Source organism: Trachurus japonicus, chromosome 12, assembly GCF_045865225.1.
Source record: "Trachurus japonicus isolate A0001 chromosome 12, Traja_1.0".
NCBI lineage: Eukaryota > Metazoa > Chordata > Actinopteri > Carangiformes > Carangidae > Trachurus > Trachurus japonicus.
Window position 1 is genome coordinate 26,483,158 of NC_140918.1, and position 21,284 is coordinate 26,504,441.

A 21,284-nucleotide genomic window follows, 5' to 3' on the forward strand; every position below is an offset into this window, starting at 1 on the left:
GTGAGTGAGTGGAGATGGAGGTGAGAGATATTTTGTGGAAAAGAGGAACACATTTCACACTGACTGGGTCCAAAGAGGGCTTAAAAGAAATAGATGTAGTTTTAAACCTGTTAGCCATGTAGGACAGCCTCTGGTGTGCACAGTGGTGGCTACGACTACCTGCTCTTTTTGTCTGACGTGCCCTTTTCACACAGAAAAACTAAGATGGATCATATTGGGAGATCTTCAAGCTGTGAGCTCAAGGCGTCATTCTGCAGGAATTAATAAATAATGCAGGTTTTACACCACAAGAAGGTAGATTAAGTAAGAGGACGACATTTCATTTTCTGTTCACTCAGAGCACTTTACAGCACCCATACACTGACATCAGGGGGAATTTGGGTTTCAGCATTTTGTCCAACTACAGATCTAGACTGGAAGAGCTGGGGATCAAACCACCGACCTTCTGATCTACCTCCTGAGACACAGCAGAATCTAACCTATCCAGTCTAGAGCTATCAACTTTTACATGCACCAGATTGACAAAATATGTTGTTTATCAGTCCCTCCCATCAGTATGGTTATGTTTAAGTAATTTGAGCAGCTTGGTAAAAGTCTGTCCTCTCTCTACTCTCTGTTGTCCTTCTCACTGTCTCTCTCAGTACTTTCATTTATTTCTCATCTTTTCCCTCTTTTCCCTGTAGATGCTACAACTTCAAAATGAGCAAGAGCATCTTGCTCATCATGAGCATTCTCAAATTGTGTGATTGAATCAATAATTCAGCTCATGCTGCATCCTCAACAGTTCACACAAACTTGTTTTGTTTTTACGTAGCCAGCGTCAGCATTATCTACTGTTTATTTACCAGTCTAGGAGAAACGGGTTCAAGCATCACACTTGATTCCTTTACTCACCGCGAGCTGGCTCCAGATCCGCTAGAGACTCACCGGTGCTTCCAATCTGCCCTGTAGACTTAGAGCTGAGAACAGTTTATAACCTTTTGTCCTCTGAAAGAAATGATCATCACCAGCTACAAGAAGTGAAACAGAAAATGTGATGGCATCAGAACAACATCATGCTACAACCAGTCATACTTGCACAGCCACCAGAGGAAAACGTTGTATTGATCATTTTAAAAGCATTTGAACTAAAGACCAGAGTTGTCATTTTTCTGGTGAGGACAGCTTCACACTGATACTGTACTGTAGTAGCGATGGCAGTTAAATCATTGCAGCCTCAGCAGCCTGCGTATGAATAATATGATTGGAGGATTTCGTGGTTGCAATGCCTGCAGCATTACAGACACTTTCACTTTGTGGTAGTCGTGTGTGAAAAGGCATTTCTCCTCTCCAGCAGCCTCCACTAGTCAGCCTGGAGAATTTATGACAACTTGGTTTCCTTCATCCTCTCCAACAATTTACAGGACACTTACCTTCCCATCCAGTCTCTCACCCAGTGTGCAGAGAAATAAGTCAAGCTTCTTGTGATGAAAAACCAAGCTCTGCTGAGAGAGGTGCCACATTGCGGCTGCTGAGCAGGGACTGGATTACATTCAGTATTGTAAAGAAACTGAGGACTGCATTATCAAGAGGGTTAGAAATACTGGTTGACACTGGTTTTCACTATTTAAAAGTCCAGTGAACTTAAAATATTTAGCATTGTAAACCCTTCCTTTGAGGATGCACTGTTTTTGTGGAAATGCTCTTTAGAGTCTTTGCTCATTTCCACTTGATTCTCTGTGAAATTGAGGTGATTTGACAAAGGTCTCAAGTTCACTCCAACTGTTTGATGTTGCAGTTACATGACTGGTGTCTTGAATTGACAAAACAGTGTGTTGTAGGAGAGACACACACACAGACAAGACAGGATTTTACATCAATGGAAACATACAGTGACATTGCTGATTGTGTGATGTGCTGATGTGTTTACTGCACACTACCTCATCCGTCCTTTCATTAGTCTAATGCAGAAAACACATGGACGCTGTCGCTGATACAGGTTGGTCTATGCTTATTTCCATATTGATCTATGTGGTAGGAGATCAATAACCTTCATGTGAAACCACTTAGATTGAAAAGCAAAAGCATCAGTTGCGAGTCATTACACTGAATACTGAATTAGAAAACTCTGGATGAAGGGGGAGCAGAGCACAAGCTCAGTATGTGACTCAAAGGAAATCATTGTCATGCTCAGCTCATACATGTGAGATTTCCTTGTAAATGGAGATGAAGAAACATCAAGACAATTCAAATGGTTACCTACTTAATTTTGCTCTATTCTTTGGCCATAATTTGTCCCAGCCCTGGCAGAGCGGGGCGAGGGATAATAAAACAGAGATGTGCTCAGCCTGTAATGCCAAGACAGTTTATGTGAACAACACAGGCTGTGCCCCCTAGACTTCACCTCCAGAGCAGCACCTCAGCATTCTCTCCATTTAACAGACATTTTTACTCTAACAGGAGAGGTCACAGTGCCCTGCAGCAGGACTTTAAAATACTGGGTTCTCTGCCATGTGTAATTAACACAGATTTCAGTATTAGAGTGAGTACTGGTTTATAACAACAGTAAAGTATTTCATTGTCTTGACCACTGGTGCTTGTGCACAGCTGTGTTTTAGCCCTGTGCCCAAAGGGGGACAACAAAATGTAATTATTATCCATCTGATAAGTGTTCAGATAGTTTACTTTAGCTTTCCCTTATTGTTTTACCCCAGGAGAAAACCAAGGACAAGCAAACTCATTAGAATTCATCCTCTGAGGACCATGAATGCAAAAAACTGTGATAATCCATGATAGTATTTAAGATAGATATTTCACAGAATAGGAGAACGTAAGTCATCATCACAGCCGTTCATGAATATCTGTGCCAAATGTTCATCCAGTCGCTCCAGTTATTGAAATATTTCAGTCCAACACATAAGAAAACTTTAAAAGCGCCCGGCAACTGTCAAGTTCCCTCTGACATGCACAGTGAATTAAATTGTTAATTAGCAGAGATGAGAAGACAGAAAACATTCCTCATTCTTTCCTTCATCATTCAGTCGTCTGTCTGTGTCTTAATCTGTGATGCATTCAGAGACATGACAAAGTCAGTCTGTTGCACTTGGAGAGCTTGAGCTACTTCCACAGCGCTGCTAGAGACAAAATGTTTTCATAGCTTCACTGGACCTGTCTGCACTGCAGCTTTCCCTCACTACGTAATCAACCAGCACTCCACACCTGTACATGAGACAGAAACATGATGAACACAGCTCCTTGACGTCACCACCAGCAGCTTTATAGGCAGATGTGGCTGAATTTCAGATTTAATAACTATGAAAGCATTTAAGAGCTGAACAAAAGCAAAGCTGTATGCTACATTAACAAACTGAAGCTGAGAGTGCATGTTCATACACAGTGTGCTGGCAAATAGGCTACATTAACAATGCACATCTTTTACTTCTAGAGGTGCGTGTCTGAACTGTTGGTCATGTTAAATAGAAAGTGCTTAATGTAACTGCTTTGGGGCCCATTTGGTAATGTAAACATGAATATTTTATTTTTATTTATATTTTATGAATTAGAGTATGAGGTCTTTGAGAATCTCAAACTGAATTGATATTGAATAGAACTGAATCAAGTAGGGACCTTGTAAATCAAAACTGAATTGATTCAGGTAATCAGTGTTAATATCCAGCCTTAATAAAAAAACACATGAAAGTCATCTACACTCAGAGTCCTGCACAGGGTTATATGAATATTAATCAAAGGAGAAGTTCATTTAACTGTTAGGATTTTTATTGCTGGATTGATACTACACATTTTTTCATTAATCAGTCAAAAATTGGTTACTTCAATAGTTAGCTTGTCAGTAATAAAGGCATGTATTTAGGAAATAACAACATTAGCCAATCAGTGTTGATAACTGGAACAGGCCAGTCAGTGAATAGGTCAGTTGGTGAGTCGGAAAGTTAAAGTTGTAACTTTGCCGTTCACACTGTGTAATTTTTTTGTAATTGCTTTCTCCTCTCCTGACATTAATTAAAAACAAAATCGACATAAAAACATCAAGGGACATGAAAACAATTATTAAAACTATTAACTGTAAAACACTCAGGGGCTATGTGAGGTTTTGGTGCGGGTAATCTCTGTGACACACACTGTCAAACTGTGCGCCATCATAAAAACACCCACATACTGTACTACAATACAGATATGAAACAACCTGATTTAAACAGCAGATGGATTTTCAGTGACAGTGAGCACAGATGGCACAGTGGTGCTGCATCCTTCCCTCTCCATGTGTGGCAGTGTCAATACTTGTAAACCACTCTTTACCCTCTGCATTGTCCACTACAATCCCACAGTCCTGGAGTGTTTTTGATGTCGGCTGTAATCAAAGTGTCAACAGGATGATATTATTGGAGCCATGCTGGGAGCCTTCTTCCTACAGTCTGACCTTGAGGGAGAAAATGTTCACTGAGAGTGGAGCCTTTTGATGTTAGATAGTACAGCACATGGGTTTGTTAAGATGCTTTCCAACATGTTTGTTGTGAGAAGCAGGCTGTGGAAGCTCGTCTTCTACTGTGCTTTTATGGTTGTTGACCCTATTTCGCCAATCAGCTTCTTGCTTGCTTTCTATTATTTCATGTTTGTCTTAACCCTGTTTTCATTTTGGAATAGTTTCCCAAAACCACAAGTCTGTTCTTTGGTTGTGTTATCACGGACATGCTGCTGTCCATCAAATCTGGTAAATCCACACGGTGCTAAAGAAGCCTGTGGACTTTAATTTTGGTTTGTGATTATTTTCCATAGTTTCAGCTTAGCTCAGTGGAAATGAAGGGATATGTTTGAAGCTACAGCATACAATGAAATTTCTCTTCCAACTGCATGGCAAACGTTTGGGCTAGATGTATTGGTTATGACGTCCTTGTGCACAAACACGTCCCCCTGTTTGTTTTGGAAGGACTTGGCTGGGCTGTACAGAGTTCTGACCTTAACAACGTCCAACACCTTTAGCACTGAATGGATTGGTATTTTGTTTTTAAGGCGCTTTTATACAGTATGACAAAGCCCTGCTCTGCCCTAAGGGTTTATCCTACAGCAGCTGCCCCAACAAAAACTGTGAAGCAACTGGAATGAATACCAAGTGCTATTTAAGAGTAGAAGAAAATAAAGAAATAAAACTGCATTTTTTTTAATCTATAGAGTCAAAGTGTACAAACTCCAAATGAGCCAAAACAACTGAAAGACCTGCAGGTGGATTGACTGCTGCTCTGTGCTCGTGAATGAATTGGCCCGCACTGTGTGATGATGTGTGTCTGTGTGTGTGAGATACCCACAGCGAAAGAAAGGGAGAGAGATGGGGCATTAGGTTGGAAAGATATGTGGCAGCAGAGCTTTAGGGCTCAACAACCAGGGGGGAGGTAATAATTCACAGCTCTGCAGCTCCTCCATGTGATCCTCTGTTAGTCGACCCACACTGCCGGCCTCACACAGCGTCAACACATCCTGGGAATAAATATGCATCTGGATGATCAGCAAGTGATTGTGCTGATTAAACAAACAAAAGAGGTTTGTGTTTGTCTTATAATCTTCTGCATCCTCCTGCCGTCGCTGCTGGGGCTCGTCCACACGGTGACAAGGCCCGTCCTTCCACACTCGCCCCTCCTCTCTCCTCTCCCATCCTGTAATTGAAGCCCAAAGGCCAAACCAGACCGATAAGCTAATTAATTAAGGATAGGTCACACAGCAATTCTCAATCATTAATTCTGCTCTGACCCCATTTGGGCCCTGATCTACAACAGATGAATCTAGTTTGAGAGACAGCAAAATGTGTTACAGCAAATAACCGAGGTAAATGTTGCTTTTGTCTGTCAAAAACACTTTGGAGTTTAACCCGGTTGAGAGGCCCAGTGGTCAATAAACTGCTCACAGATGGAAACAGCTCAGGAGCAACAATATAACTGTCGGCACAAATTAACCTACAGTAGTCACAGGCCAGCAAAACTGAAAAGCTACTGTATAAACTCCATAAATTCAAAAACTGCTGATACTCAAAACTGGAAGCTCAAGATGAACTTAAATTTCAAAAACTGATGGCTCCCAAAGCTTTGATGTCAAACAACAAATATAACTCCCAGAGCTCCCTTTGGTTTTGCGGCAGTGAAGTTCTTTCGATCACTCCATATCTGCTAGCAAACAGAATTCATGATGGATCAATTGTGTTTCCCAGAGGTTTTGGTTTTACACAACAGCACAGGAAAATAAACAACATAAACAGTGTGATTACGCTTAGTTCGCACCCAGAAAAGCGAGGCTGAGGTGGTATTTACTGTAAAGACATAGACATTTTTCTGAGTCCTGGCTGAATGCCACCATCATGAATGGGATGATAGACACACTCAGGTGGGAAGTAAATTGTGCCACACTCTCAATCCCAATGTGTGTTTACTGTACCACAATGCTGAAAAAATATATATATTCTGAGATACACATTAAAAGTGCAGAATACGTATATTGTATGTGGTAATGGAAGGTTTTACAAACAAAGTGAAATGAAGCTCAGTAAGTGGAGACGCAAGGTCACACTTATTATGTGATATTATTATGATTATACTTAAAGCAGAAGTAAGTGATCCGGTCGTTTTGGCTAACTTTCTGTCAGCCGATGGAGTTAGCAGTCCCCGCCCTCGTCCCTACGTCACCACATTCACGCGCATCCCTTGGCTGCACACACAGAGAGGACCGCCCCTTTATTCAGTTCTCTCTCCTCATTGGATAAAGGTTGTAGGATACAAGGAAAGTTTTCTCCTCGGCTTACAGCAGAGCAGAGTGACTGACAGACCTGTGTTTCAGACCAAACACTCTATGTAGATGATTGCTGTCGGAAGATATAACTATTTAAGACTTATATTAATACAAATATTCCGCTTACTTCTGCTTTAACCACTCTGTCCTCCTTTCTCTACTGCGTCATCACTGTGCGAAACTAGACTTTCTGAACAAACCCACAATGTTGAAACAGCCAGGTGACTGTTGAGTACTCATCATAGCTCATAATTAATATTTCTGTTATTCATTGTACTGAACCTTTAGTGTGGCAGCTGCAAAATCATGTTGTGGTCAACTAGGGATGTGCTGACATTTCACTGTTTGCTATCTCTTTGATACCCTCCATTGTTTGTGTGTGTCTTCTTAAAGATAATGTCAGCTTTGTATGTTGTTTCTATAGTAACGACACCAAATTGTGGCCGTACTGTCTGCAGTGGAAACAGAGGTGTCTGGTACCAAGAGTGGAGTTGAGTAAAGTGGGTTGGAGTTACACTTTTACATTATGGCACCATTGTGCTGCTGCGACTCTCTGTCACTCAACAGTTTCTCCAACAAAGATCCAAGCAAGACGGCCTGTCTGGCCCCAACCTCCATTACAGTTAGACATTTTCTAAATTTCCATCTTCTCTTACAGACTGTCATTATTTGCCATTAGAGGAATTTTCATGGGTATTTATGAAAGTGAATAGGACGGGCTGTGAAACGTTAGTTAGTTTGTTAAAGGGACATTGTGTAACTTCTCCTGTTATCTATTCACGAAAATCGATTATTTCATTCAAAAGTATGTTTTTCATTCATCAGTAATCCCCCCCATCAACAAACTGAAGTGTTCCTTTCAGCTCTGAATTAGCTGTTCATATCATTCATATCTACATGTAGCGGGTAAGCTCGGTGCTGGCTGCCATGTCGTGTCGCCATGTTTTTACGTTCAGTGGTAGCGTGACGGTAGGAAACCACGGAAACTCAGCGGAGACACCGGAGCTGTCGGCTCAGGTCGAGGTGGCGTCTGTGAAAAGTCACCGTGGTAACGCAGTGAGGAGGAATGGAGCGTTACACTGATGCTGCATTCACCTGCAGTCGGCCAGACGGCCATCGGTAACAAACCAGGTGTCATTTTAGTCACAGAAGTCGAGAGAAAGCCGGTAAAACGTGGATCAGGTAAACAACATTGCCATGACAACATATTGTGACGTGTATTGTTTTGCCTCGTGCTGACGGACCACTTGTTTACATAGAGGCTTGTTTATGCCGTTACGTGCAGCGGCTGTTGCCCGTCTGCTGTCTGCCCAATTTCAGTGAATGCAGCTTGAAAAATACGATTGAGTTGCTTGCGATATACAACCACAACGCTAGATTGGAGTAATTCCTACACAATGTACCTTTAAACTACAATTTTCTTTTTTTATGTTTCTGTAACATACTGTTTGAGAGGAAATTATAGCTAGCTTTATAAATCAGGATATTTTGAGCTTGTATATTCATTCACTTAAAGCAGATATCATCGGCACGGCCGTTTCGGCTAATGCTGTGTTCAAGGCAGGCTTTTGAAACCGTAAGTTACAGCTTCAAGTCACAACTACGACTTGGTAGCGTTCCAGGTAACCCGTAGCTCGTGTTTTTACCGTCCTGTTGTCTGTGAAAGTTCCCTATAACGGCCACTCGTAACTTCCGACTCGTGAACTCGTACCAGATCGAACTGGTATGACTTCACAGGAAGGAAAAACACAAAGTACGAGTTTCCTTGAACGCACCATGAGTTAGCAGCCCCCGCCCTTGTCAGGCATCAATTGGTCCTTGTGCTACGTCACCACATTCACGCGCATCCCTTGGCTGCACACACAGCCCTTCATGCCATTCTCTCTCCTCATTGGATAACACTTGTATCCCACAAGGAAAATTTTCTCCTCGGGTTACAGCAGAGCAGAGTGACGGAGAGACTCGTGTTTAGGCTGAAATACTTCATGTAAGTGATTGCTGACGGAAAATAGGACTATTTAGGACTTATATTAACAAAAACATTCCACTGATATCTGCTTTAATTTGTACAGAGATTGTTGGCATCTCCCAACATGAGTGTATTCAGCCGTTTACATTGTTCTGGCATCGAAGAGCGACTCAAAATCATCCGTTGCCATTTCTCTGTTGTGAACCATTCAATCACAAAATTTAATTTGAACAATTACAAATATTAATGAGACTAATGCCTACACAACAGGAAAACAAAGGTGAAAAGAGGTGTATTTCAAGTTTGATTTCTTGAACTAGAAAAACAAACCTGCCATGTATCTGCAAGAACAGAAACCATGACACAGCTGATGTTGCATAACAGCACACAAAGATACCTGGCAGCCTGTTTGATGTATTAATATTAATAATGAGAACATGCAATCCAGATACAGCTCTGGCGGCTGTAAGCTGTGGCTGTTGAGTGTGATTTCAGAAGCATCAGATCCTACCTGCCACCCAGCTGTGCTTCCTCTGCACCGATGCACACCGATACATCCAGTGTGACTGCAGCAACAACCCAAAGCCTGAAGCTGAAATATGTCTACGCACAACTCATCAGACCAAACCAAAGAGTAGAAAGCACATCAAGAGAGACAAGAGGGAGCTCAGGAGCAATATAAATACTTTATAAATACCTTGACAGTGCAACTCTAGCTGCGTTTCCATTACAGATTTTCGCAAAATAAAAGCGATATTTCTGAAACTTCGAAAAAGTGCAATTGCTATTTGCGGGTGTTTCCATTGAAAGGTATTTTGCGAATGAGCCGTAATGCGTCTTGCGTTTCTATGGTGACGGCACAGCGATCTCAGCTGCCGACAGCTGTTGCTGTTATTGTTTTTAACAAAGACAAAAACAGCGCTTGATTGCTGAAAGGCAAAGCCCGTGTGGCGCTGCAGCGGCCACAAATAAGGACGCACTCGCACGGGCCAGTTGTTCCGTACCGTGCTGAAGCTCTAATGCCCCCCCCCCTCCTCTGTCCCCCGCTGGCCCGCACTCACACCACCTCCAACCCAAGCTGCTCAGCACGGCTGCCTCCGTTGATATAGAGGGTTGATTATTTGTTTACCAACACGGCGGATGTGCGCATTAACCTGACTGCAGAAAGAACGGAGCCTTTTAACACCAGTGGTGATGAGGCGCTGACAACAATATACGGGGTTGTGTCCACACACCCGTACTGGTTTATGTGACTTAAGGTGACATGTCGGTGCAGGAGGGAGTGGGAGCGTGGATGCGAGCCAGTCTCCTTCAACCATGCATGGTAAAGGGGAACGATAGGAAAGGTTTTTTCTAATTTTAATGAGAAACAATGCCCAGGTCAGCAATGCATGACAATAAACATGTGGTTCATTTGTCCCCTCAAGTTACGTAAACCAACACAGCGTGGACACACACAACTCCGGTGACGCCGGTGACGTGTAGAAAAGCGAAAAAAGTGTTTCCATTACACTTTTGCGATACACTTTTGTATCGATACGTCTCAAAAACCACCTCATGAGAGCGCAAAAACTTTTTTGCGATATTTGAGAGTTTTTTCGAAATGTAGGTGTTTCCATTACCAGTTTTTAATTTCGATATTTAGGTTTTGCGCATTTCAAGGGGTAATGGAAACGCACCTATTGAGAGTTTATAGAGCCCTTAAAAGTCTCTCTTAAGAAATGTTGGTTCACTGGTGTGGCAGCTTTGTGATGTCCTCACACGGAAGGTTTGTGACTGTAACAAGACAAGAGTCTGGCCTCCTTCACAGAGAATTTCCTGAATCTGTTGTCATTTCATATCATATTTTGGAAAACTGGAAAACAAAAATCAGTCCAAAGTGCATTATTGTCACAGTAAACGTTCCCCCACCTCATAGAGATTACAACATGTATTACAAGTTTGTGGCAGTCGAATGTAAAAAGTGATGATCGTGCAGACCTGGCTGCAGCTCAGGTGGTTCACCACACTGGTCCAGACTGAAAGAACTCAACTATTGGATGGATTACAATTGATTTTTTTTTTTCAAAAGAATGATTTGATGAAAGCCACTTTGACTGTGAAGTGTAATCATGTAGTTGACATTTTAGTTTTTAATATCTTTAACTATCTGGTGGATTTGACTCTGTATCTGACATTCATGTCTTCACTCGGAAGAAATCTCAGTGAGTCAGTGAAGTATAGAAAACCCTCCAAAGATCTGGATGTAATGAGGAGTAGACTCTGATTAGCTCAATCAGGTATTGGTTATGAAGACGGGAGGTGGATGGTGTGGAGAAGAGTCGCATCATACACACTGAGATGACAGCTGACCCCAGAGGAGAGAAGAACAGAGTCAGTGTAAAGTCTGAAAGTGACAGGGAGAGAAAGAAGTGTGAATCAATGAGGCATGAAGATCGTCGTCCTGATTCACTCTGATGAGCCCTCATTTTTTATCATCAGATCAAAATTTCTGTTTGTTCAGTATTTCGGTTTGGGTCTACAAGCTCTCAAAACCAAAGACATTCCCATCAGCCTCAGTCCTACTTTCATGCTAATTAGCACCACTAAATGTCAGCATCCTAGAATTTAGCTTAATGCACTGCTGTGTATCAAAGTTGTCTTTAGTAGAATATATTTGCTACTTGTAGCCGACTATTGAGTTGTATCTATACCGGTGCTGTGTGCTGATTTGAAGATGTTAGAGGCTGGTTTACAGGATCATGACATATTTGTTATTTATGATATATACGTATATATATGATTGATGATGATGATATAAAGGGAAGCTGTAATGCACCTTCACCACTAATTCAATGAAACTGCTTCAATCTAATTTACAGGGAACATCTGTTATTACACATTTAAAATGTGTACAAAATGATCTCCATGTATATTTATTAGTCAATTATGTATTAAATCCGTATAGGTCACCAAAAGGTCATTTACACAAAGAATGTCAGGTAATTACCTAAAACATTGAATTCTGATCCAGTCACAGATATTCAATCAGTTTCCACTAATGTATTTTCTGGTATATTGAAGAGTTATGCAGATGTGGCCACTGAAGGCAAAAGAATAAAAAAAATGTTATTAGTGCAGACCAGGGTGAATATTAGCTGGTGATGTGTGCAGGATGAGATCTGGGCTGGTTTGAGCCTCGTCATGAGAGACGGATGAGATCCGACTCAATGGCTTGAACATATTTCTTTTATGGTTATTGTCATCAGACATGGACTCTTATTTCTCCATCTGATGGCAGCATTAAGTCTTGTAATGTGATTAAATCAGAAGACAGTCACCTTGATGTCTGCCAGCTTCATTGTGCCCTGAGCCAGTGATGTTGTAAATACGTCTGTTGTTATAACTTTCTTCTGGCTTTGCAAAGATGCTCATAAAGTTTGCATACAGACCTTACAGTTCTGACAGTAAACAGGATAGAAATGAGAAGAAATAATTGGATGGATGTTTCAATGATGGTAAAACCACAACATGATGAGGTAGAGTCTCAGGTTTTACAGTAATACCAAGAAGATCTGCCCCAATCTGTGCCACCGTCATGTGCAATTGATTTTACAGCACTGAGATGACGATCTCTACTCTTCTTTATTTCCTGTGGTTATTTCCACTATTTTCAACAAAAAGCTGAGTATAGGTGTGTGTGTGTTTGTGCGTCAGCTGTTCTAATCTTATACTGTCACAGCAGTGCTTTGGTGCACAGACCCCGGCCCCTCATTACAAAGCTGGTCTACAGAGTAGAGGAACAAAGTGATGTGGTCAGATGAGCCAGAACAGTTGACCTCCACACAGTGAAGTGATGTGGTGAATCAATGGACAGCTGCTCTCAGTTATCACCTGTGATGAAACCCTCCTCTCTCCCGGGATAAGGGCCGCAGCCACAGGGCAAGACAGGTCACTGACCAGTTTGATGAGTATGACAAAGATGTGAATTATACACCATGACCATCATGGTCACGACATGTCAACCATGAGATTTTGATCCCATGTGTTAGAGATGGCACTCTCCACCGCTCCACAGCAAATGAGGGAATATCGTATCTTTTTGAGAAATGGTGTTCACCTCTCTAGCAGAGTCCAGAGACCTGCAGAATCGATCTTCTGTTGGTATGAACGTTTGGTGCAATGCATGATGTGTGGGTAGAAAGTGTGTATGTGTGTGTGCGTGAGTGTTGTAGAATGGATAAAGTAAACAAAGAATAACAAAAAGGCTGCCTGCAGAGAGAGGAGGGAGAGAGTGAGAATGAGTAACAGGATCTAGATTCATGAGGCGGTGAACACCGGGCCCAGGTGTCACCAGACGGCTCTGATGAGCCTGCCGCAGGTCGCCAGATGGATAAGACGCTTTCTCACAAACAACAATATGGGCTGGAAAATACAACATTTTTCATAACCAATCCAAAATGTACAGACCAAAAGAAATAAAAACAAAAAAAAACAAGACTTGCATAATAGTGACATATCATGAAAATGGGGCTTCTGACAGCTGTGTGCGCTTGTTCAGCTCAGCAGCTCAGTTGCTGCTCCTAAAGCATTTGCAAAAAGTTATTAGTTAAAATGTTGAGAGCTAAGTGAGGTGCAGTGGAAGTTCAGTGAGCTGTACAGTTTGACCCTTAGGGCAGCAGAATGCAGGGCGTGAGAGGTTTATGTGTTCCAGGACTCAATTTGGAAATGTGATTAAAGAAAACGCAAAAAAGAATAGTCCTATATCTTTTGGGGAACTGCTTCTTTTTTTTTTTTCAAACTTTATCTCTTTGTCAAATCAAGTCAAGCTTATGGCAGAGATAAAGCTCATGACATTTCCAGGTCTTAACTCTGCAGCTTTATGATCTGACTTTATCTGATTTGCTCTTTACCAATCGGATGTCGATGGTCGTAGTTGTTGTTGTTGTTGTTGTTGATCCCTGCGATAAAAGAGCCAAATAGCTTATCTGGCTTTGATGGACAAACAAATGGACCGGCGTCACCTCACGTGCATTAACTGCGATGTGGTGGTCGTACAGTAGACGCGTCCTCTCTCCGTCCTCGTGCAGCGCCTTCTCCAACAGACCTCATTAGCAGGAGACCGCAGGTGTTCCACTCCAGTTGAGTGACGACCGATTTCATTAGCTCCCTCAAGTGCCAATCTGTCCTCTAATACGACAGAGAGCGACGGACTGACTGCTCGCATGCCTCGTGTGGTCCTGTCGGTTCACTCCGCGGCGCCCTTGACTTAAGTAACCGAGACACAAAATGCTTTGGAGAAATTTTCGCGGTAGGCACCGAGGTGATTAAGATTCAGGCCGGGTATCACCAGAGTTCACCTTGGGCATTAAACAGTTGTTGGCTCTGCCCGTGCCCGGGACACTAGAACAACTACGGCTGATAATACAGACGGACGAGTGCGGGCAGGAGTTGAGGATGAGGTGAAGGCAAAGAGAGGAGGTGGAGGAGGGGAAGCGGGCGCCGGCGCCTGTTTCTTCCTGCTGCTTCCGTCTCATACAAACGCAGGCAGACACAGACCCTGGAGCTGTGACTTTGAAGTGGTATCTTTGATTAAGGAGTTAATTAAAGAAAAGCTGCATGGTAGACAGCAGATAAGTGAGAAAAGAAAAGAAAAAGGGACAGGCAAAGAGGGGAAAAAAAGGAGCAGATATGGAGCTGAGACGTGGTATTGACAGCTCATCAGTTTCTGAAGTGTCAGATTGTCCTTCATCTGATTGGCAGAGCAGCCAGCTGGCTCACAGGAAATGGACATGGAAGCTGTAAAAGTGTGAAAGGCACAGTTTTCTGTCCTGCTGCTGCTGCTGCTGCTGCGGTGTTACTGTAGCACCACAAAGCGTTAATGATGATGGCTGATAGTGGGACAGCGGGAAGACGGATGATAATTTATACATCTGGGATGAAAAGACCGATGGTTGGTTCAGAGTCTGTGGGTGTAATTTATGTTCTTTCCCTGTCCACCCTGATCAGTTTCCTTTGTGTCCTCACCCTCCTCCTGCTCCTCCGTCACCTCTGGGTCTCGGTGGTTATCTCCCTCCATCTCCTCCCAATCCATCACTACTTCCTCCTTACATTCTCATGCTCTCCTCCTTCATCACCCTCCTTTCTCCTCGTACTTTCTCTCCACCTCCTTCATCTAGCTCCTTTCTATCTTCCGCTTCCTTTCCTAATTTCATTTCCCGCTTCCTCTCCCTCTTGGTCCTCACATCTTCCTCATCTTTTTACGACCTGTCTAATTTCTTCCACCCTTGAACTTCACAATCAATAGTCATCACCTCTTCCTTTTCTTTTACTCTCCTCATTCTATTCTTATTTTTATTCCTCCTTTCCACCCTCACCCTCCTCTTCTTTCATCACTTCCTTATCTATGTCTAAAATATTATCTAATCCCATTTTACTGCTTCCTCCTCTCCTCTCCCTGACCTGTCCTGTCTCAACTTTTTTTCATCTTTCCATCATATGCCAAGAAAGTGTTATAAATAAGAAATATAAATGAATATTAAAATGCAATCAATCTTAAATGCCCATATCTTGATTCCCCCCCCCCTCTTTTCTCCATCTGCAGCCTGGGTTTTACAAGGGCGTGGCTGGCTCACAGGTGACCCTGTCCAGCCTGGTGAACCAGTCCCGGGCCATGCTGGACGAGCAGGCGCGGCACCTGCTGACGGAGGTGGAGCGGCAGACCATGAACTACTACGTGGAGGAGTACAGGGACGGACACATCGGTGTGGAGCAGCTGGTCATGGCGTTGTTTGAGCTGCTCAATACGCACGCCAAGGTAAGGCTGGTGTGGACGAGGCTGAGAAAAGAAGGAAAAGGATTAAGAGAGAATCAGTGTTCTTTGTGGGGGGATCTGCTCCCCGGCACAGTTTGTGTGTGCGATTGCTGTGAGGTTTAAATTGAAGTTTTGAATTGAAGATTTATTCCCAGGCTTTTCGTCGATGCCCACAGTTCCGTTTTGTTTTTCCTTCCTGGCTCTTAAAAGCCTTTTGTCTTTTTTTTCTCACAGTCTGCAGTTGTTCTCCTTATAAAAAGACACAATAAATCAAAGGCATTTTATTTCCAATTTCTCAAGCACACTGCTGTATCATACTCCCACAGAGAGCGTTTGCAGCTGCCTTTGTGCATTTAGAGTCACTGTGCAACTTCCTTATGGGAATGGTTGTTTATGATAGAAGTTTTTTTTTAAATTGTACAGAACTAGAGCAGTATGTCTGTAGAGGTTCTTCGTCATCCAGGTCATGGTAGTCAGTAAGCGTTGAAATCAAAGGCAACTAGACTTCTTTTAGGCTCTTGAAGACTTCAGAAGCCAAAAAGAAGTCCAGTTCCCTTCGATTTCAGCACTTAACAACTAGAGCAGGAGCTCACTTAAAATAAGTTTGATCATCTTGATGATAAACTCAGACTGGTCTTTTGTGTGTGTAATGTAAATACCTACCTGTACCTGCATTATTATAAGATGACCTTGAAGAAGCCCATAAACCAAAACAGGTCCATCTAAGATAAAGTTCTTCTCTACAAGTGCTCTGGGAGTTTTGACATGACTTGTTCCATGCATCTTTGTTGTAGGTTAAAGGACAATTCCGGGTGAATTCAACCTGGGGCTATAGTTTCCTAATATTTTAGGTCTAAAAAAAGGATTCTGAAGATGTTCTTTTTACTGTACTGTAATTGCTCCTCTGTCCCCGCATCACCACGGCAGCGATGGATGGGTGCAGACCGATCTTACACTGGTTAGGCTGTTTACATCCTAATTTACATACACAGAGCTGTTTGTTTACTTCAAGCAAGCAGACATGATGTTTGTAAACGGAGCTGTAATACAAAGTCTCGCGCGAACTGGCAAAGTCTCGCGTGAGAGTCAAGTTGATGGCTAACTGTTTACAGGTTGTCTGAAGCTCTCCCGTTTGTTTTATCAACAAAGCAATATCAACTTAGAGCCACAACGTATTCATAGCAATAAAAGTAAGTCTGTATATTGTTTATTCTACCTGTAAACATACTGAGTGTGTCAACTTGACTCTTACGTGTGACTTTGTATTACAACACAAACATGTCAGCTTCCTTGAAGTGAACAAACCCCTTGGTGTATGTTTGAGTAGCCATCTGACGCTGTCTGTGGAAAAAATTGCAGTTTTGAGGGACGTAAACAGCCTAAACAGCGTAAGATCAGTCCGCTCCCATTCATTGCTGTCATGGCGATGCGGGTACAGACAGAACTACTGCAAAACAGGAGCAATTACAGGAGCTTCACACAATTACAGAAGTGCTGACAGCTTGTTTAAGGGCTTGGTTTCTGAATACGGTCTAAGTGCCTAAGCACTGAGGAGTTTGATGCTTTGACAGTGTATAGTCTAGTATTATTATAATCTAGTGTAATCAAAGACATGGAAATGTACCTTCATATAAGATGAGGCCTTTAAACAAACCCTTCAGTTCAGTTTAGAATGATTTGGTGCACCAGATTTCTAAAATAATCCCTCCTTCCGTCCTGGTTTGAAGTTCATCCTGTTTGGTGAAACCCACCCATGTCTGTTGCATCATACCCACGCCTCCCCTCCTGTGTCTCCCCCCTCTGTGCCTCCCTCTCCTCAGTTCTCTCTGCTGTCAGAGGTGCGAGGCCTGGTCACGCCGCAGGACCTGGAGTGTTTTGACGGGATGGTGCTGCGACGTGAAATTCAGGCTCTGAAGGCGCGGCAGGGCACAGCTGGAGCCACAGCCCTGCAGCCAGATGCCTTGTCTATGGTGTCGTACCCAGATACCCTGACCTCGTCTTCAGCCAGCTTCATGACCAACACCACCCTCAGCTCTGCGCGGGTAGGCTCGGTGTACTGCAGGAATTATTGTTGACTCTGCCTCACCGTTTGGAGCTTTGAGTTTGTTTTTAGTTTTGATATTTTTGTTCACCTCTCCTCCCTGCTTAAAGTGAATATTTCCACTGCTGCAGTCATTTGGGGTATTTCTGACATCCTTTAGAATGCAGCAGCAGTTAAACCCGGTACAAAATGATGACGTCTGGGCCTGAGTGCTACTATTTTCTGGTCTCCCTCGCCGTCTGTGTGTTTGGATTGTGATTGGCTACTTCTCTGTTTGGCTGTCTGCTCTCGCTCCCTTTTCTTGGCCTGAGAGAGGGAGGGAGGGGTGATGGTGGGGGCAGGGCTGGGGTGGATGGGGGGGGGTGGTGTGATGTATTTCCACGGGTTATAACAGATTCTGCTGTAGAAAATATTCTTTTGCTTTGGTGTGGACTTTGTTGGGCTGAACAATGACACATTTCACTGCCTCGCCGCTGAGATTGAAAAGTCTCTCTGCTGAGATTTGATAGGTTGTGTTTGTCTTTCACCTCACGCCCCAAATCCTCCCCCCTCTCCCCCACTGTAGGAAAGACTGCTCTGGCTGATAGATATGATGGAGGTAGGAATCACTGCTGAAAGAGATGAATGCTCTGCAACATAAAGCCACACATGTGGGGTACACACTAGAGCAAAGAAACATAAAGTTGACTGTGGGCAACACACACACACACACAGTCCTTGGTTTGTGGTTTTTGCAGTGTGTGTGTTTGGAGTGTTTTTCTTCTTTCTCGTTTCTGCTTTCACTGTCTGGATTTAGAGTTTGTCACTCCACCACGGTGTGAGGTGTTAACAGTTCAGAGTCCTGACAGTTCATGTTGTGAATGTGAGGACTGTGGCTCTTCTCCTCAGCCTCATATGGACCTGAACAAAGAGCTGGATTAGGTTGAAAATGTATTTGTTACATATTGCTTATTGCTTATCTTTGACCCAGAAGATGAGGGCCTTCTTTATTACAGAAATATTTTTTTGAGCTGCTTAGTTCCTTTGCAAAAATGTGGATTCATGGATGAATGAATAAATAATGAACATTCATTGTATCAGTAACAGCAGGTTAGCCGACAATATCACAGCCAGTCACTAGTGTTATTCTTTAATCATCTAATATCCTATAGTCACCTTCAGGTTTCTGTAAACATGTAGCAGTAAAGCCAATTTGGAGTCGAGCTGAATCCTTTAGCAGCGCTCAGGTCTCTGAGTGTCAGTAAAGCCAGAACAGTATTGACTCTGACGGAGCTGGAGCTGGTAAAGACTTTTAAAATGTTCTGGATGTTTTGACAGGCTCCTGGTCAGCTGGCATGGCCATTGGCCAGTCCACCTGTGTTTCTCTGGTGCATTTCATTGCTGCACATAAGATAATCAAAGTTGTCTTTTTCTAAACTGCTGCTTTTGAACTGAGATGTTGTGGTTTAACAAGCAGCCAGGCTGTTTATAACCACTTTAAATAGTTCAGCAACTCCCACAAATGTGTTAATATGTATACATGCAATTGTCTTACACACACACACACACACACACACACACACACACACACACACACACACACACACACAGAGGTGTACACCCAGTGTCTAAGCTGACAATGGAGATAAGCTGTTGACTGTCTGCAGATTTTTGCATCAGTCATTCTCATTCAGGTGCCTCAGATGGGTTTCGCCTGCCTTTCTGCTTTCCCCTTCTAAAAGCGACATTTACGTGTGTGTGTGTGTGTGTGTGTGTGTGTGTGTGTGTGTTGGTCTGTATTCTTCCTGTATGTCTATGTGTGTCTATTTGTGTATATTTGTGCTGTTTTGGACCCATGGGTGACTGTTACCACTGCTGTGTAAAGCAGATTAGAGAGCTGGGTGGGTTTGAGAGGATAAAAATACAGAATTTCCAAACCGCACTCAAAGCCAGGTATAGAGTCAACTGCATACCAATGCATGTACACACACGCAGGCAGGCACACACACTTTATGAAGATAGACACGTAAACACAGTAGCTGTTGGAAGAATACTAACACTCTGACTGTCCAAACACAATGTTAGTTTTGAATGATTCTGCAAAAACTCAGACAAACTTAAATTGTAGTGTAATTTTTCGTGAGATTATTCCCTCTAATATGTGGATATAAAGTGCTGCATCAGTGAGCTATGATGAAGGTTAGTGTTAAAAAGTCCTAAAAAACAAGCAGTATTAATTACTGTTCTGAAACAGATTGTAAGCACAAGGCCCTGGTGTCTCGTCAGACAGACCTCATTAGATTGAATCAATCTGAACATACATCACAGGGAGAATGTAGCTTGGACGTAGTAAACTCTGCTTCCTGGACAGTATTTTATCTTTTTCATAGAGGATTGTCCCCTGTATGCCAACACCATTGCAGCACTCTGTATTTTTTTGGCCACAACAGTGAAGTCGGCTCTCGAAACACGACTGTTCATGACAGATGAAGCTACGCCACTGCCTGACCAGCCAAGTGCATGAGTTTCCCATTTGGCCGTCAAAAAAGCAGCGAGCAACAAATTTATTGACTTTTTAGAAAGAAAAAAAAAACATTTGCTACTTTGGCAGTGCAGTCCCACAAATGTGAGGCCCGGCTTTCAGTACAGAGAAATGGTTTGGACGTGTCTTCTGATGAATATGCAGTCTTAATGTTTCTGTCGCTGCTGAAACAGGAATGTAATAGGTACAGCTGTGTTGTAATGTGCTGTGTATTATGTCAGCGCAGAGAGCAGGATAGAAGTGAACACCAGGCTGAATACAAATACATTTTTGAGGACATCATGGATATGCTAATTCATGTTTTACGTCATTTAGACATATTTAGTGGCTTTTCAAACAGACTTTTCACTGAAAGTAGTGACAGCTGGTTGTGTCTATGTTTGATTAACAGTGTTTGTAATCACGTTGGAGCGCACAGTTTTTGTAGTTTAGGGTGAGTTTTATTTTACTAATAATTAACAAGCCTGCAGGATCCTATAATCCTCTTTAGTCAGTCGCATAGAAAATGAATCAGAGCTGCAAATTCAGCACGTGTTCACCGTGCACTGCACATTCCTCTTTAAAGTTGGTCGTTGGGCCCGTTTCGGTGATCATGGCGCCCTCGATTCTTGCGGTGACTGAGCCGAGAGACGTGCCGGTTGTCAGATCACGTGTAGAACCCGTCAGCTTGTCAGCAGGGACAGACGGGGACAGACAGGGACAGACAGGGACAGGCCTCCAGGACCAGGACTGTTGACAAACCACCTAAGTGTCACGTCGTCGATGTTGTCAAAACAAGCAAGAGAAGGGGCCAAGCAATCTGACACTGAGCCCCCATGAGGTGACATAAACAAAGAGTCAGTAACAAACCATGACACTGCTTCATTTAATGCTATTGGATGTGCATGTTAAGCAGAATTGTCTAATGCTGCTCTGGGTAGAGTGAGACACACATACCAGATACACACGCACACACATTGTGCATGGAAGCTAATGAACACGGTCACACATACACAGAAACACAGCGTGCTCCGACTGGTTACAGCGCAGAGCAGCGTCTCTGCATGTAAAAAGTTGATAGACTCATGTGATAAATAAATTGTCTATAAGTGCTCCCCATGAGGCAACGAGGGGTAATTAAGCTGAATTGATGGGGCTTTTGTTCTGCGTTAATGGCGGAGTTAAATGAAGGGCGATGTTTCTGTGAACTCGG

General features: G+C 42.9%; 1 protein-coding gene across 2 annotated transcripts in view; it reads left to right on the forward strand.

Moving 5' to 3' along the window:
* The window catches only part of whrna (whirlin a), a 154,237-nt gene that overhangs the window by 118,155 nt on the left and 14,798 nt on the right, over window positions 1–21,284 (forward strand). For both annotated transcript variants that reach the window (XM_085793975.1, XM_085793974.1), the window contains exons 6-7: window positions 15,321–15,533; window positions 17,351–17,572. In XM_085793975.1, the coding sequence (XP_085650101.1) occupies window positions 15,321–15,533; window positions 17,351–17,572 (435 nt within the window). The remainder of the gene's footprint in view (window positions 1–15,320; window positions 15,534–17,350; window positions 17,573–21,284) is intronic.